At 45.3% G+C, this 16,194-nt stretch overlaps 1 protein-coding gene across 4 annotated transcripts; it reads left to right on the top strand.

Annotated features, from left to right (window-relative positions):
* The first annotated feature begins 1,807 nt into the window (after nucleotides 1-1,807).
* Nucleotides 1,808-15,689, top strand: LOC115081793 (zinc finger protein 708-like). 4 transcript variants are annotated; one of them, XM_029586165.1, is made up of 7 exons: nucleotides 1,808-2,112; nucleotides 3,834-3,960; nucleotides 8,624-8,737; nucleotides 8,895-9,008; nucleotides 9,770-9,919; nucleotides 10,353-10,427; nucleotides 13,760-15,689. In XM_029586165.1, exons 1-7 carry the CDS (start codon nucleotides 2,089-2,091, stop codon nucleotides 15,658-15,660), a joined length of 2,505 nt encoding a protein of 834 aa, XP_029442025.1. In that variant the 5' UTR covers nucleotides 1,808-2,088; the 3' UTR covers nucleotides 15,661-15,689. The 4 variants fall into 4 exon arrangements, with proteins under 4 accessions (XP_029442025.1, XP_029442026.1, XP_029442024.1 ...); XM_029586166.1 differs by having other exon boundaries at nucleotides 10,350-10,427; nucleotides 13,763-15,689; XM_029586164.1 differs by having other exon boundaries at nucleotides 10,350-10,427.
* Nucleotides 15,690-16,194: the final 505 nt, after the last annotated feature.

Genomic DNA, 16,194 nt, shown 5'->3' with positions numbered 1-16,194 from the left:
TTCTTATGTAGTGATGTGTCTGTCGGTTCCCGACGCCCTCTCTCCGTCCCCCTCACCTCTTTGGCGCCTCCCTCTTTGCCCGTACGAAGATTGGCTGCCGCGGCATTCCTCTGCCGAGGTCCTCCGGCGTCACTGGACCGGCTCCATGCTGCTAACCGCCATGTTTCCTGGAGGCCTAGGGGCACGCGTGCGCGGCCCCCGACTGAAGTACCGGCGATGTCGCGAACCTCGGGGGCGTCCCCCGAAGATGACGTCACCCGCGACGGATATTTAAGGTCTTAGAATTTGCTAACACATCGAGTTAGCAAGGATAAGGAATGCCTACTACATCAGTGAGTTACCATCGCTCTGTCAGACGTTTCCCTGGAGCCAGGTACTCGCTCCTCGAGGGCCTACTTCATTCCAGCTCCTGGGCTTCTATGAGACATTGTGTGAGTCTTACCATCTGGTTCGGTACATGAACTCTGCCTACTCACTATATTCAGTTTCTCTACAGCTCAGCATCCAGGGATCGCTGTTCCAGTACCTGAGGGATTACAGCGAAGTCGGGCACTTCCAGCTCACTACTGCCTCCTCTGGTGGTTCACTATACTGTTTAATAAAAGAACTAGTGCTTGTCTGTCTCCACACTCTGAGCCTGACTGGTGGTCCCTCTCGGGATCTTCTCCCCGGGGGCGAGGTCATCTGCCACTGGTCCAAGGATCCACCCACAACTCTCCTAAATACTACAGCTTGCTAACTACTCACGGAGAACACATCGTATGGCTAACTCCCTTGTATATAGTTAATTTTTCAGTCTCTTGTATATAGTTTACAAGCAGATAATAATCTTTTGTAAAGCCTGCTACTATATCATTTTATATTGTGAACCGTTATTTATATTCATTGTAAAGCTATTTGCTATGTTATGTTACACTGTGAACCGAGGTGATGTTTTGCTACGTGCCCCGGTATATAAAAATTCTTTAAATAAATAAATAAATAAATAAATAAATAAATAAACAACTCCTATCTGATTGCTCCTCCCATCAGATAGCGCTTTTATTACATGTAGGTACTTGTGACCTGGATTGGTCACTGTCAGAGGGCAAGCAGGAAGCGGAGAGTCCTAGGTGGCCCGGGCATGAGACTGGCTCTGGCCTGCAATCTGAAGGGGCCAGGAGAAATGCCAGGGGGGAGAGAGAGAAGGGGAAATAATGTGGTGGGGATGAGCTGAGTGTGGGGAGAAGAAGGATTTCCCAAGCAGAAAATCACAGGTTCATAGATACAAAAGGAATAAAGCAGTTCCCTGACTTGCTGCTCCTGTCTCCCACTCCCCCCTCTGCAGCTGTTTCTCTCCCCGGATCCACCTTAAGGAATAAAGCAGTTCCCTGACTTGCTGCTCCTGCCTCCCACTCCCCCCTCTGCAGCTGTTTCTCTCCCCGGACCACCTTAAGGAATAAAGCAGTTCCCTGACTTGCTGCTCCTGCCTCCCACTCCACCCTCTGCAGCTGATTCTCTCCCCGGATCCACCTTAAGGAATAAAGCAGTTCCCTGACTTGCTGCTCCTGCCTCCCACTCCACCCTCTGCAGCTGATTCTCTCCCCGGATCCACCTTAAGGAATAAAGCAGTTCCCTGACTTGCTGCTCCTGTCTCCCACTCCCCCCTCTGCAGCTGTTTCTCTCCCCGGACCACCTTAAGGAATAAAGCAGTTCCCTGACTTGCTGCTCCTGTCTCCCACTCCCCCCTCTGCAGCTGTTTCTCTCCCCGGATCCACCTTAAGGAATAAAGCAGTTCCCTGACTTGCTGCTCCTGCCTCCCCCCCTCTGAAGCTGATTCTCTCCCCGGATCCACCTTAAGGAGTGAGCATCCCCCCTCCCTCCTGCCTGACCTCTGCCGGGGAGCTCTGCGCATGCTCCTGCTTTCTTTCTCTGCCTGCAGAGAGCAGGAAAGACTCAGAGTAAAAGCAGAAACTTTCTGCCTCCCCAGGACCGGAAATCCCTGCAGAGGGGGAGAGCAGGGGCTTTATCTGAGCCCCCAGGAATCAGCCCTGCCCCCTCTGAATCCCCCCCAGCACCTGCAGGACTGAGAGGGAAAAGAGGAGGGCAATGTGTGCCCTGGTGTCCGATCCGGTAAGAAATCCTTCTCTGTCCTCTTGTGCATGTAAAGGAAACCTTTTCCCTGTGCAGCTCTTCCAGCCTCCCCTCCTGCCAGCACAGGGCAGAGATCTTTCCAGCCCTGGGAAGGTTTGAGCTCTGCTCACCCCGAGATCAGCAGAGATTGGCAGGGTGGGGGATGTTGGGGAGGGCACGCAGCCTCTCCCATGCACACACATGAACTCCCTCTCACACATGCACATGCTCTCACACACATGTGCACACACTCACACTGTTTCTTTCTTCCCCCTTCCACAGGTCTGATCCCTGCACTCTCCTCTTTCAGGCGCCAGCCCCTCCCTCCACACCTCTATTCCTTCCCTCCCCTGTCACCATCATCCCCTCCTCTCTCTGGTGCACATTTATCCTTAATTGTACTCGGGACTTTTTCTCCCTCTTCCATGCCTGGTGAGCCCTTCAAGGTGGGTAACTCAGATCAGAGCGTTATAGTAGGGGTTAGGAAGCACTGGGGAGTGTTGCTAAGGGTGTGCATGGGACAGATGGGGGTTAGGACTCACAAAGAACAACGTATTCAGTTAATTCAGTAATGGTTTGTGTTCTGCGTGCAGGGTCAGAGTTACAGTCAGTTAATTCAGTAATTTATGTACATCCAGCAAGCATGGGGACCGGTTAGGTCTGATTTAGAGCATTGCTGGTGTGTAAGCCCTGGCGTGTGTGGACAGGTGTGGGGTTATGTTTGATGGGGGTGATGCACCACTCTCCGGGTGTTCGCTCGCTGCGTGAACTCTCTTGCTTTTAGTTGGTGTCAGAAATGGATGCAGCCAGCGATTCCTTGCAGGTAGCGGGTGGGATTTGGGTTTCATGGTTCTGGTGCTGCTCCTGCCAAGGTTCTGGTTATTTTTGTGCTCTGAGAGTGTTAGGGTGAGGAGCAGTTGTTTTTGGCATGAGAGGGGATTTATTGTGTGGGTGATTGTTCTTTTACCTTCTCAGGTAGGTGGGGGTCAGCGTTCTCCTCCTGACCCTGAAGGAGAGGCTCAGAAGCTTGAATCTGATGCCTAGGGAGCAGAAGACCTGTTCCCCTTTCCTGCCGCTTGTGATAGTTCTGGCGGGCCCCGTTTTGGATGTCTGCAGTTTATCTTTTTAGGAAGGCCACTGCAGAGGGCCATGCAATAGTCTGGGTGTATGAGTGCCGCTGCCTGCAGGTCTGGTTTGAGGTCGCCTGGCTGTAGAGAGGGGCGTAGTTGTTTCAGCCTGCGGAGTCAGTGTTGCTATTTGGCTTTCCCATGGTCAGCGTGGAGTCTGGCCTGGCTCTTAGGCTCTTTATCCTGTGATAACGCCTGGGGTGAGGGGGGTGAGGGGGGGTTATCAAGTCTCGCTGAGTTGCTGACCCCCATAGGATTTCCATTCTGTCCCTGTTTCTAAGATGCAGATGGAGACTTTGAGTCCGTGTCAGCTTGTGATGGCCGTGAGGAGCGTGAGATTATAAATTGATTTCCAGTGTTTGTCTGGGGGTCAGGCAGGCTGTGCAACACAAGGAATATTTAAGGGCCGGATTTTAAAAACCATTTATACACTTAATATAGGGTTTTCCACCTGTAAATGTACTTGGCAAGTGGATTTAAAAATTGCTGCTATATATGCCATTGCATTGCCCGTAGGATCCTCACCTGTAAGGGCACTTTATGCACATAAATGGCTTTTTAAAATACCTGAGGGGGTCCTGTTTGCTGTTCCAGGCATCGGTCACGTTCAGGGACGTCGCTGCTTATTTCTGGGAAGTGGAGTGGGACATTCTGGGAGAATGGCAGAAGGAGCTGTACAAGAAGGTCATCAAAGAGATTCATGGCGTCCTCATGTCCCGGGGTAAGTCTGCCTTTTCTATCATCTCTCACCCATACACACACTGCAGGATGGCTGCTGCCACTTTATCAGGGCTGGAATAATCCCAGGTGCCAGGTCCCTTGGGCACATATAATATACAGTCTGGCTCCTGATCTCATGCCAAGTCCAACAGGAGCTGCTGTGGCTCCCCAGGGCCCAGTGAGAGACACCTATGCTGCAGGCCCGGCACGAGATGCTGCTCTGTGCTGGAAGATAAATCTTTCATAGGTTAAAGTAGACCAGATGGAGTCTGTCTCTCCTTTCTCTACAACTAAAGCTGGCACAGAGGAACAGGAGGCAGGATTTACTCTTCTGATTCCAGCTTCTGTGCAAGGAGCTCATACGTTAGCTCTGCACTAGTGTAAGGATGCTATAAGGGGTTCTCTGTGGAGACAGAACAGTTGGAGGTCATGAAGAAGCAGAAAGGTAATAGCAGCACAAGAAGATGGAACTGGTCAGACTTCTGGAAATAGCCAAGGCTGTTAGGATATTGAAATATGTCAAACCTCACATTAAATTTTGCTCCTACCTTCTGGGCTCAGCTTACAAGAATGTGGTATTATTGGCATATGTGAGATAAGAGAATAGTACTAACCATATTATGCAAATATAGAAACTAACCCATTGGTGTGCAGGTCTGCAGGAGGTAATGTGTACAACCTATTGCACAGCTTCAGATGAGCGAGCTCCACCCTTACCTTACCATGCTAGGCTGTTCTGCATTGCTCCGTAAGATATCTTACTAATAAAGATTTTCCCTGCTGACGGTCAGTATTCAGAGTTTATTCTAGCACTTCCTCACTGTGGTAACCATATGTCACAGATCAGATATCACCACGGTATTGTTACATTGAAGGCACCAATGCAATTGCATGAAATATACAAAATATTTAGATTTTATTTATTCATTGTTAATGGTTTTCTATTAAAATATATTTTGTAAATACAATACAAAATATATAATCATCCCCCAAAGTATGAGTGCTCCCCAATCCACCCGCACACCCCAACTAAATACTTTCCTAATTCCAACTAGGACTCTAGTTTTGTGCTAAGGAAAAGTTTCTTTTTATTTGAAGATATAATCTATCATCAGATTTAAAGGCAAACTAATGGGGGTCTTCTATGGCCCCTTCGGTTGCCCTTCTGTACATTGACCAATGCGAACGTCAACATATTTATGGGTCTGAGTTTTGGAAATATATAATCCCTTGGAAAAGGTGAATTGATGATGCCCTGTGCATTGGGCTTGGTCCATTGGATTCATTACAAGAGTTTGTACAGTGGATTAATACTCTAGATCCAGATCTTCAGTTTAGCTAACAGTGCCATCAGGAACATAGAGCATTTTTGGATTTGTGGGTTTACGAAAGTCGGGGTTCTTTGTGTGCTCCGATGTTTAGATCTCCTGCAAAGGTTTCAGATTGGAGGTTACGTGAGGCCTTGCTTTAAGGAACGTATAAAAGAGGTGCTTTACGCGAATCTTGCTAATCTATTCATACTGTCCGTTAAGGCGCAGGTTTCTAGGTTTGTTCGCGCTACTCCTTCAAGCAAAGTCCAGGCGATTGCTGACCCCGCCATTGGTCTGTTTGAAGCCATGAGCCTTATGTTTAAGGAATTACCGGTGTTTGCGATGAGAGAGAATCGTTAGTGTGAGACCGTGTAACTTCTTCACGTCTTCCAGTATCAGATTTAAGTACCATGGAGACAAACTGGACAAGTTCGGTGTGGGTCCCGTTCAGCATGCTCTTGTGTTTTTGAACTCAACGCACTTTTTTTGTAGAAACTCAATGGCGAGAATGTGGACTTCCGGCAGGATAGGATTGTCGGTCATCCCAAGCGATGTATGCGATCTTTGTGCCCTTGTAGTAGTCGGGTATATATTGGGTCAGAACCAGGATTGTACGGGGAAGGAGGGGGCTCCGCTGGGAGGTCATTGGAGGTTAAAAGGAGCACAGGGTAGAAGAACAAAGGTTCTTTGTGATTTCTCGGGTGACTTTTAGGAGAGCTGGCAGCGTCTCTAAAGTATTGACACAGGAGGGACAGAGGTTCATCTCATGGGAACCAGTGGGCCCAAACCAAGACATCGAGCGGAGCATATTAAATATTGTGAAATAATACATTTAAATGCATCTTATGTGAGTTTGGGCAATGATTACTGTATGGGGGTGAAATTGTACTTTGGGCAGAGTGCATCGTGTTTTTAATGGCTTGGACTTATCCCCTGCAGAAGACTAACTGCACTCATCAAAACTCGGGTCCTCGTTGAGATTAGTGACGTTTTCAGTGGGCGGTGTCTGTGTGTGTGGCTGGGGTAGCACTCGGGCTTGTGGGGATGTTTATATATCATAGATTGTAGTAACAATGACTTTCTATTAAAATATGCTTTGTAAACAATGAAGAAAAGAAAATTCAAATATTCTATATATTTTTTTTTGGCACCATTTTATATATTTCACAGATCAAATATCCTCTCTCTCCCTCTCACTGGCATCTAGATAGGAAACCCCAAGTCCTGGGATACAAAGAAAACTGTTTCTCAGACACTCCTGATATGAAGCTGGGCAGCCCTTCTCCAGGAGGGCACAGGCTGGCAGAGAGCACTGGCACCTGCAATGCCTCCAGCTAGGAGGGTCAGGAATAGAAATGACTGCACCAGAAACCCTCCAAGGTTTAACCTTAATCACGTGCTAGCCTGCAAGTGTCTCTTCTCACCAAGCTCTGTCACACAAATACCCAAAGATGCGAGCGCGGGCACACACTCAGACACACACACATAGACAGACAGACAGACACACACCCACCCAGAGACACACATAGACAGACAGACAGACACAGACACACACACACACACACACATATAGACAGACAGACAGACACACACCCACCCAGAGACACACATAGACAGACAGACAGACACAGACACACACATACAGAGACACACATACACACACACACACACACACACACACATAGACAGACAGACACACACACACCCAGACACACACACACCCAGAGACACACATAGACACACCCAGACACACACACACACACACACATAGACAGACAGACAGCCACACACTCAGACACACACATAGACAGACAGACACACACAGACACACATAGACAGACACACACCCAGACACACACACACATAGACAGACAGACAGCCACACACTCAGACACACACACACACACACACACACACATAGACAGACACACATAGACAGACACACACCCAGACACACACACACACACACAGACAGACAGACACAGACACACACACACACACACACACACACACACACGTCTGCATCAGAACAGTGAACAGATAAAACTCCAAGGCCTGCACAAGTATTTATTTTATTTATTTATTTTAACATTTTTCTATACCGTCGTTTGGTGGGGACCGTCACAACGGTTTACATCAAGGCACATAAAAAATGAGGCTAAAGTATCTTAAGTTACATGGGTGCCATTAAGGGTCGGTAACATAGTTTGTAAATAATAATAATTGGTAAGTGTAATGAATCAGGTCCAATTCTCATTGTATCAGTTTAGGATACGAGATTAGCCTTTATTGCTAAACTTAAGCTAACTAAAAATTAGACACACATTGATTTTGGTTATGTGTTTGATGTTCAGTTGTTTGTTTGTTTGAAGCTGCTTGCCCCTGGGTACTATTCTTCTTTCTCCTTTTGATAAGCTCGTTTAAAGAGCCAGGTTTTAAACTTTTTTCTAAAGGTTTTGTTGTTACTTTGAGGTCTTAACTCCGTGGGCATGGCCCTCCATAGTATGGGTACCGCTAAGGATAGTGCTCTCTCTCTCACTTGGGTTAGTCTTGCTGCTTTGATTGATGGAATAGTGAGAAGTGCTTTGCTGGCTGATCTCATGTTTCTATTTGGGACGTGTACGTGAAGGGCTGTGTTCAGCCAGTCTGCTTTTTCATTATGTATTAATTTGTGTATGGTGCAGAGTGTTTTGTACTGAATTCTTTGTTCAATGGGTAGCCAGTGTAATTCTGCCAGGGTTTCTGTGATGTGATCTCTTTTGCTTTTGTCGGGTAAGATTCTAGCAGCTGTGTTTTGTAATATCTGGAGTGATCTTAGCGAAGTGTATGGTAGGCCTAGCAGGAGGGCGTTACAGTAATCAGTACTTGCAAAAATCAGCGCTTGTAGTACTGATCGGAAGTTGGCGGTTGTTAGAAGAGGTTTAAGTCTTCTAAGCACCATGAGTTTAGCGTATCCTTCCCTTACTTTTAAAGATATGTGTTGTTTTAAGCTTAGTTCCGTGTCAATTATTACACCTAGGTTCCGTACTTTGTCTGCTATATCTATTTTTTGGTTGTTATTGAGTAAATTTGGGTTTTGAACGATCTCCTTGTTTTTTCGTTCTAAATGTATAAATTCTGTTTTCTCAATATTAATTACTAGCTCCATTTAGTTTAGTAGTTGTTTGATGATATCTAGATACATATTTGCTATTTTTAATGTTTTTTCGATTGTGTCGTCAATGGGTAGTATTAATTGGATATCGTCAGCGTATATATAATGTGTGATGCCCAGACCAGCCAGTAGGTGACATAATGGTAAGAGATATATGTTGAAGTACAATTTATAAGTAATGTTCTTATCTTTATTGACAGGTTATTCAATTCTTAATCCTGATGTTGTATTCAAGATTAAGAAGGAAGATGAGAAATATTTCCCTCAGCACTGGGAGCTGGAGGGGAAAGAAACCATGAAGGACCCCAGCATCAGTAAGTAAATGTTCTGGATTTAAAGGGCTCTGCATTTTCAGATCACAGGAGATGGGGCATTAACATCAAACATTTGGAGACTTCCAATCCATTTCCTAATATAATATTAGCAGGTCCTGGGTGACCCCTCCTAGACTCGTTTGTTTTCTCATCCCAGGCCTTCCGATTGTAACGTCTGTGTTCTCATTGAGCGTCAAACAAGAGGCAGATCTGCCCTTCCTGGATCCTCCTGAATCAGAGACGACTGAAGGGATTCACCCTCCTGTGATAGGCAAGTATCACTCCCTGCCCTCGCCTTGTATTCTCCCCTCCTCTTCCCTCTGGATTTCCATACGACTGAGCTAACACACAGGCCCCTCCCTCGTTTCTTGTACCCGTTGCTCCCCACCTGCCTTTACCACCGCCCTCTGTGTCCGTCCTAAATCTGTGTAAATTTGCTGATTGGTTGCAAGCTGCTGCTGCCTCTGTCAGGAGGGGACTCCAGGCATCCACCCCCCTGTCAGTAAAGAAATATTCTCTCACGTTTCCTCTGCCCATTCCTCCGTCATCTTCATATCCTGTCCTCTTCTCCAGGAGTCTCCTTTCCACCTTCCCTCGCCCTCCTGTCTAAGAATTCCTTGGCTTTGGTGCCTTCTAGTGACATCTCCCGCCCTGCATCGTATAATTATAATGAAGCGGAGGAGCCAGGGAGAGTCAGATTTCTGAAATCTGGCAGCTGGATGAAAAAACATCTGGTTTTATCAAAAATACTCTTTGAGGTAGAAATGTTCAGCATGTTTTTGCAATAGCAGTAACAACAGCAGATTATTTTATAGATCCTGAGGAATAAAGTCACCCACCTCGGTGTTAAAATGATCAGGATTCTCTTTGAAGGGATTTCTGATGATGATCAGCCCAGCAGCACCCTCCTTTCTTAGCGCTGCACTGGTGGCAGTGTCTATGGACACAGCTTAATCCTGAGCTCACTTGCACTGATAATACAGGCTCTGGGGTAACGTTTCTACATATTGTAACCATCTTTTCCCATAACAGGCTCCCCCAGTGTCACCCCTGACATTTTAATCCGATTTAAGCAAGAAGGACGTGGGACTGAGCCCCCGAGATCTGAGGACAGAGGGAACCTGAGCATCCCAGGCGCCTGTGAGGAGCTGCATGAAGCAGGCGATGCAGCTTGGATTAAAGGTACTGCTGGGCCGATCCAAACATTGCTGAGACACGAGGCCTCCTCGGGGGCCAGACACAGCGAGGAGGAGGCGTTAAATCATGTCCCTGACCTCTGACCTTTCTTGTGTGGAGGGCTCCCAGTGGCAGCAGGAAACCCCCCCTCCTGGGAACAGTAAGAGGGAGGAAGGCAGGGGGAGCAGCAGGAGGGAGGGAGGGGGATTGCACAGGAAACGGTTTCCATCCTCGTGAGATTGTGGGACCCCAGCAGGAGAATTATGAAAGGAGTTACGCGTGCAAATGTAACAGAGCGTCCTAGGAATTTCCTAAAGCCATTTACCCACGTAAGTGCACTTAATGCTGAGAAAACCGATTGGCAGTTCAGGTTTTGCCTTTCTTAGGTCAATATCCCAGACTGTTTAAAAGCTGAAGGCACAATCTCATTCTCTAGCAGGCAGCCAAGGTCCCAGTCCTGACCCTACAGCAGAGATCCTGAGAATGGGCGGGGAGGAGACGGAGACCAAGAGCGGTGAGCAAAATATTCCTTCCTAACACAACACTTTAAAGCTTTCGATGCGCTCCCGCATAGGAGACTCGTGAACAAAATGAGAAGCTTGGGAGTGAGCGCCAAGGTGGTGACGTGGATTACAAACTGGTTGAGGGACAGGAGGCAGTGGGTGATGGTAAATGGAAGCTGCTCTGATGAGAGAGCGGTGTTAAGGGGCCTGCCCCAGGGATGGGTTGTGGGACAGATTCTGTTCAGTATCTTTGTGAGCGACATTGCGGACGGGAGAGAAGGTAAGTTCTGTCTGTTTGCGGATGATACTAAGATCTGCAACAGAGTGGACACGCCGGAAGGAGGTAGAGAGAAAGAGACGGGATTTAAGGAAGCCTGAACGGTGGTCGAAGATAAGGCAGCCAAGCAGTGCAGAGCCATGAATCTGGAGTGTGGAAATCCAAAAGATGTGATGGGGGTGAAAGCCTGTTGTGCATGGAGCAAGAAAGGGATCTTGGGGAGATTGTGTCTGGTGATGTGAAGGCGGCGAGGCAATGTGACGAGGCGATAGGTAAAGCCAGAGGGCTGCTGGGCTGCCCAGAGAGAGGAATATCGAGTAAGAAAAAGGAGGTGATAGTCCCCTTGTACAGGGCCTTGGTGAGGCCTCACCTGGAGTACTGTGCTCAGTTCTGGAGCCCGTCTGTATGAGAAGACCTATGAGGAGAGGCTGAGGGACCTAAATATGTATAAACCTGGAGGAGCAGGGGGATAGGATACAGAGCTTCAGATACCTGAGAGGTTTGAACGATGCACAATCAACGACAAACCTTTCACTTTGGAAAGAAATCAGTAGAACTAGGGGTCAGGTAGTGAATCTCCAGGGAGGACGACTCAGAGCCAACGTCAGGAAATATTTCTTCATGGAGAGGCTGGTGGAGGCCTGGAAGGCCCTTCCGGAGGAGGTGGTGAAGACAGAAACAGTGAAAGATGTCAGAGGGGCAAGGGATAAGCACTGCGGGTCCCTAAAGGCTCGAGGATGGAAGTGAGGAAAAGAGCGCATGGGGGTAACTGGGGGTAACTTGCTGGTGCGGCAGTTGCTACCCTTAACAATTAAGCCTTGACACTGTTAATGCAGCTCCATCCTTGCTCTCTGCTTCAACGGCACTGGTTAAAGGAAATTCGATTCAAACAGCATCCGAGGGCCCTGACATTTACAGTCTGGGAAACTGATAAGCATGGGGGTAACCTGCACGGTGCGGCAGATACTGGCGTAAGCTTGCTGGGCAGACTGGGTGGAGCATTTGGTCCTTTTCTGCCATCATTTCTCTCTTTCTTCCTGGGTGCTGTGGAGTATTTCTCACTGACCTAAGTAAAAAGGGGAATAAAGATTCAATCACAAATCTTACACAAATTATTGCAGTTTTTAGCGACCATCACAATAGGCTCTGCCAGTCAATAGACCTTCATCTGCCTTATATTTAAGCAGTGGCCTCTTTGTAACTTCCTCTATTTGCAATAAGTTAAAAATTGGCACCGAGAGTTTAAAATGCCGGCAGAGCCAATGCAGCTGAATGTAAGGAGGAATGAGGACGTGGATCACCGCTTATGAGATTTCCTGTGTGATTTTCCCCCCATGCAGACTCCGCTTCGAAACACAGCCTGTGTCTGGATTTTTTTGTGATATTTAAGAAGAAAAGAGACAAGCAGATGTGTCTTATTTGCATTTTAAGATAAAAATATAAAAAGTTTGCATTGTCACTGCGACCACTGATTAAATATAAGGCAGATGAAGGTCTATTGACTGGCAGAGCCTGTTGTGATGGTCGCTAAAAACTGCAGTAAATTGTGTAAGATTTGTGATTGAATCTTTATTCACCTTTTTAGTTTGGTCATTCAATGGGAATTGACACTCAGTCTTTGGCTTATGAGAATTTCAAACGTTCCACATAGAAGGTGAATTTTAATGTTGGCTCTCAGTTAAATTCTCATTACTAAGTCATTAGAATTCAGTTACTTTAAGCTGAGAGATCTGAGGTTCAGGACCCGGGTTCTGAATCCCAGGTCTCCAGCAGGGCGTGGCAGAGTTTTTGGTGAGTGACTGCAATCAGTGCAGAGACTGAGGTGAGGATGAGAGGCACAGAACCAGCAGGATGAGATGAGACGTGGTCTGTTCCCCTCTGTTCATGTGCTGCTGCCCACCTGTACCTGTCTGCAAGCAGCACCAGGCTCTATTATATATGATAGGGATCCATAGTCACCCTAATGACGTTCAGTGATTAGATGGAGCTATCTCCCAGTATTTTATTTACTTATTTATTTTAAATCTTTTCTATACCATCGCTAAGTTATATACCATCGCAATGGTTTACATGTAGGCACATATTTAATGTAGGTAAAAGTGTACTATAGTACATTCTAACAGGTGCCATCAAAGGTTCGGTTACAATATATCATTAGACAAAATAATTTTTAGAGAAGTGGGTCATGACCGAGTTTACTGAAAGTACTTTTACGGGTAAATTTATCATACATAGTGTTATCAATGTGCTAGATGTGATGTGGGGTTCATAGACTACTCTACTGTGTTGTCCTAAGTACTGTGTGTCGGTGCTTATCTGCTTATTCCTGAATAATTTGTATTCTCCCGTCTCCTTGTAAAATGCCTGTTTAAAAAGCCACGTTTTAAAACTTTTCTTAAATGCCTTGAGATCACTTTGTAATCTGATCTCTGGAGGCATTGTGTTCCAAATTGTGGGTCCTGCTAATGATAAGGCCCTTTCCCTCACTTGGGTTAGTCTTGCTGTTTTAACTGAAGGGATGGTTAGGAGTGCTTTATTTGCTGATCGAAGATTTCTGTGTGGGACGTGTACCCATAATGCTGTGTTTAGCCAGTCTGATTTCTCATCATGAATTAGTTTATGGATGGTACATAGGGTTTTGTATTTAATTCTGTGTTCAATCGGTAACCAATGTAGTTCTGTTAGGGTTTCGTGGTCCCTCCTCCTTTTTCCGGTTAGTATTCTAGCTGCTGTGTTCTGAAGTATTTGAAGTGGTCTTAACGTAGTATTTGGTAGTCCTAGCAGCAGGGCATTACAGTAATCCGTGCTGGAGAAAATTAGTGCCTGTAGAGTTGTTCGGAAATCATTTTGAGTTAGTAGTGGTTTTAGTTTTCTGAGTACCATGAGTTTTGCGTATCCTTCCTTTACTTTTAGTGATATGTACTGTTTTAGATTGATTTCAGGGTCCATTATTATTCTAAGGTTACGTACTTTTCCAGCTAGTTCAAATATGTCTCCAGCTAGTTCAAATACGTCTCCCTCCATTTTTGTAAATTTAGTAATCATACTCTTGCTTTTATCCACCAGAAGATGGACTCAGTAATAACAGTGAGAGGCAGAGAATGTGTGATGGGCAGCAGACGGAGGAATGGAAAGAGAGAGACCCCTCCAGAGACAGCCTAGCACCTTCAGCTGAGTTTCCAGGAGGTATCAGTAGAGTAACATCACCCAGGGGGAAAGAAGTAGTCCAGAAAGGAGCGAGTCCATATGCATGTTCTGAACGAGGAAGAAATTTCAACCTCTGCCCCAGTCTTGTAGAAACTCAGAGACTCAGTGAAGGAGAGACTCCATTTCAAAGTGCTGACACTTCAGAAAACTTCACCACAAACTCACAATCTGTTAAACAGCAAGAAATTTTTGAATGTGGGAACAAGTTTCCTGAGAGGACAAGTCACACATTTATCCAACAATATCAGAAAAAGGAAAAAACAACATTTACAGGTTCTGAAGAAGAGGTAAGGACCCCTATGAATACAAAACTTACAACACATGCAAAAGATCACCTACAAAAGAAACCATTAAAATGCACTCAGTGTGAACAATGCTTTTTCTTCCAAGCTGAGATGGAAGCACATGTAAGAATTCACTCTGGAGAAAGACCATTTCAGTGCCCTGAATGTGAGGAGAGGTTTACTGAGAAATCAAACCTGAGAGAACACAAAAAAATTCACAGACAAGACCAACCTTGTAAGTGTTCTCAATGTGAAAAATGTAAAGTTCATCAGAGAAATCCCAAGAGAGAGAAGTCATTCATATGGGCTGAATGTGATAAAGATTTATGTCAGAAATGTAGTTTAGGAAAACACACAAATATTCACACAGGTACCAAACCATGTAAATGTTCTGAATGTAATAAATGTTTTGCTAAACAATCTAGTCATAAAAACCACACAACCATCCATACAGGTGAGAAACCATTTAAATGTTCTGAATGTAATAAATGTTTTGCTAAAAAATCCAGTCTTAAAAACCACACAACCATCCATACAGGTGAGAAACAATTTAAATGTTCTGAATGTGATAAATGTTTCGCACAAATGTCAGATCTCAAAAACCACAAAAGAATGCACACTGGTGAGAAACAATTTAAATGTTCTGAATGTGATAAATGTTTCGCACAAATGTCCCATCTCAATGTCCACAAAAGAATGCACACTGGTGAGAAACCATTTAAATGTTCTGAATGTGATAAAGGTTTCGCGCTAATGTCCAATCTCAATGTCCACAAAAGAATGCACACTGGTGAGAAACGTTTTAAATGTTCTGAATGTGATAAATGTTTTGCTCATATCTCCACTCTTAAAAACCACAAAACAATGCACACTGGTGAGAAACCATTTAAATGTTCTGAATGTGATAAAGGTTTCGCGCTAATGTCCAATCTCAATGTCCACAAAAGAATTCACACTGGTGAGAAACCATTTAAATGTTCTGAATGTGAAAAATGTTTTGCTCAGCTCTCCACTCTTAAAAGCCACAAAACCGTCCATACTCGTGAGAAACCGTTTAAATGTTCTGAATGTGATAAATGTTTCGCACAAATGTCAGATCTCAAAAACCACAAAAGAATGCACACTGGTGAGAAACAATTTAAATGTTCTGAATGTGATAAATGTTTCGCACAAATGTCCAATCTCAATGTCCACAAAAGAATGCACACTGGTGAGAAACCATTTAAATGTTCTGAATGTGATAAATGTTTTGCTCATCTCTCCACTCTTAAAAACCACAAAAGAATGCACACTGGTGAGAAACCATTTAAATGTTCAGAATGTGATAGATGTTTCTCACAGATGTTACTTCTTAAAAGACATGAAACCGTCCATACAGGCGAGAAACCATTTAAATGTTCTGAATGTGATAAATGTTTCACTCAACTGTGCCATCTTAAAAACCACAAAACCATCCATACAGGTGAGAAACCATGAAATGTTCTGAATGAGATGCTTCACTCAAATATACCATCTTAAGTACCAAAAAACCAACCATTCAAGTGAGAAACCATTTAAATGTTTTGACTGTGGTATCTTTCACTCACATACTTAACCTTAATAAACACAAAAGAGTCCATAAGCATTGCAAAATGGTTTAAATGTTATGATTTTGGTAAATGTTGCAGACATATTTGCTCTAAGGAAGCAAAAAAGAATCCATATTAGTCTGATTCAGAGGAATTTCCAAGCACTCCCTGATATGTTACCTATGAAAATTACACTGTTGTGTTCCGTAGTTGGGGCACCCCACAACCGCGCCCCCTACCTTAGCCGTGGCGTTCCTGCGCCGATCCTGGCCGTTGCTCCCGCACGGCCTCCCGAGCTGCCCGCGCAGGGGGAGCCGTCCTGCTCCCCCCTTGCGGCGTCTCTCCTCCGTGGGACAAAATCAAAGATGGCCGCCGCCTCTTCATTAGCCTTAAAGGGACATGATCCCTTTAACCAGGCTCAGCTGTTCCTTATGAGCTGGAG

The sequence above is a fragment of the Rhinatrema bivittatum genome, unplaced genomic scaffold (genome assembly GCF_901001135.1).
Source record: "Rhinatrema bivittatum unplaced genomic scaffold, aRhiBiv1.1, whole genome shotgun sequence".
Taxonomy (NCBI): Eukaryota; Metazoa; Chordata; class Amphibia; order Gymnophiona; family Rhinatrematidae; genus Rhinatrema; species Rhinatrema bivittatum.
This window is presented reverse-complemented; position numbering and strand designations above follow the sequence as displayed.

Coding starts and splice junctions, on each gene's coding strand:
- LOC115081793 (XM_029586164.1), top strand. CDS start 2,089: ATGTGTGCCCTGGTGTCCGATCCG. Junction 8,738..8,894: donor CATGAAGGACCCCAGCATCA/GTAAGTAAATGT, acceptor TTCTCATCCCAG/GCCTTCCGATTGTAACGTCT. Junction 9,009..9,769: donor GATTCACCCTCCTGTGATAG/GCAAGTATCACT, acceptor TTCCCATAACAG/GCTCCCCCAGTGTCACCCCT.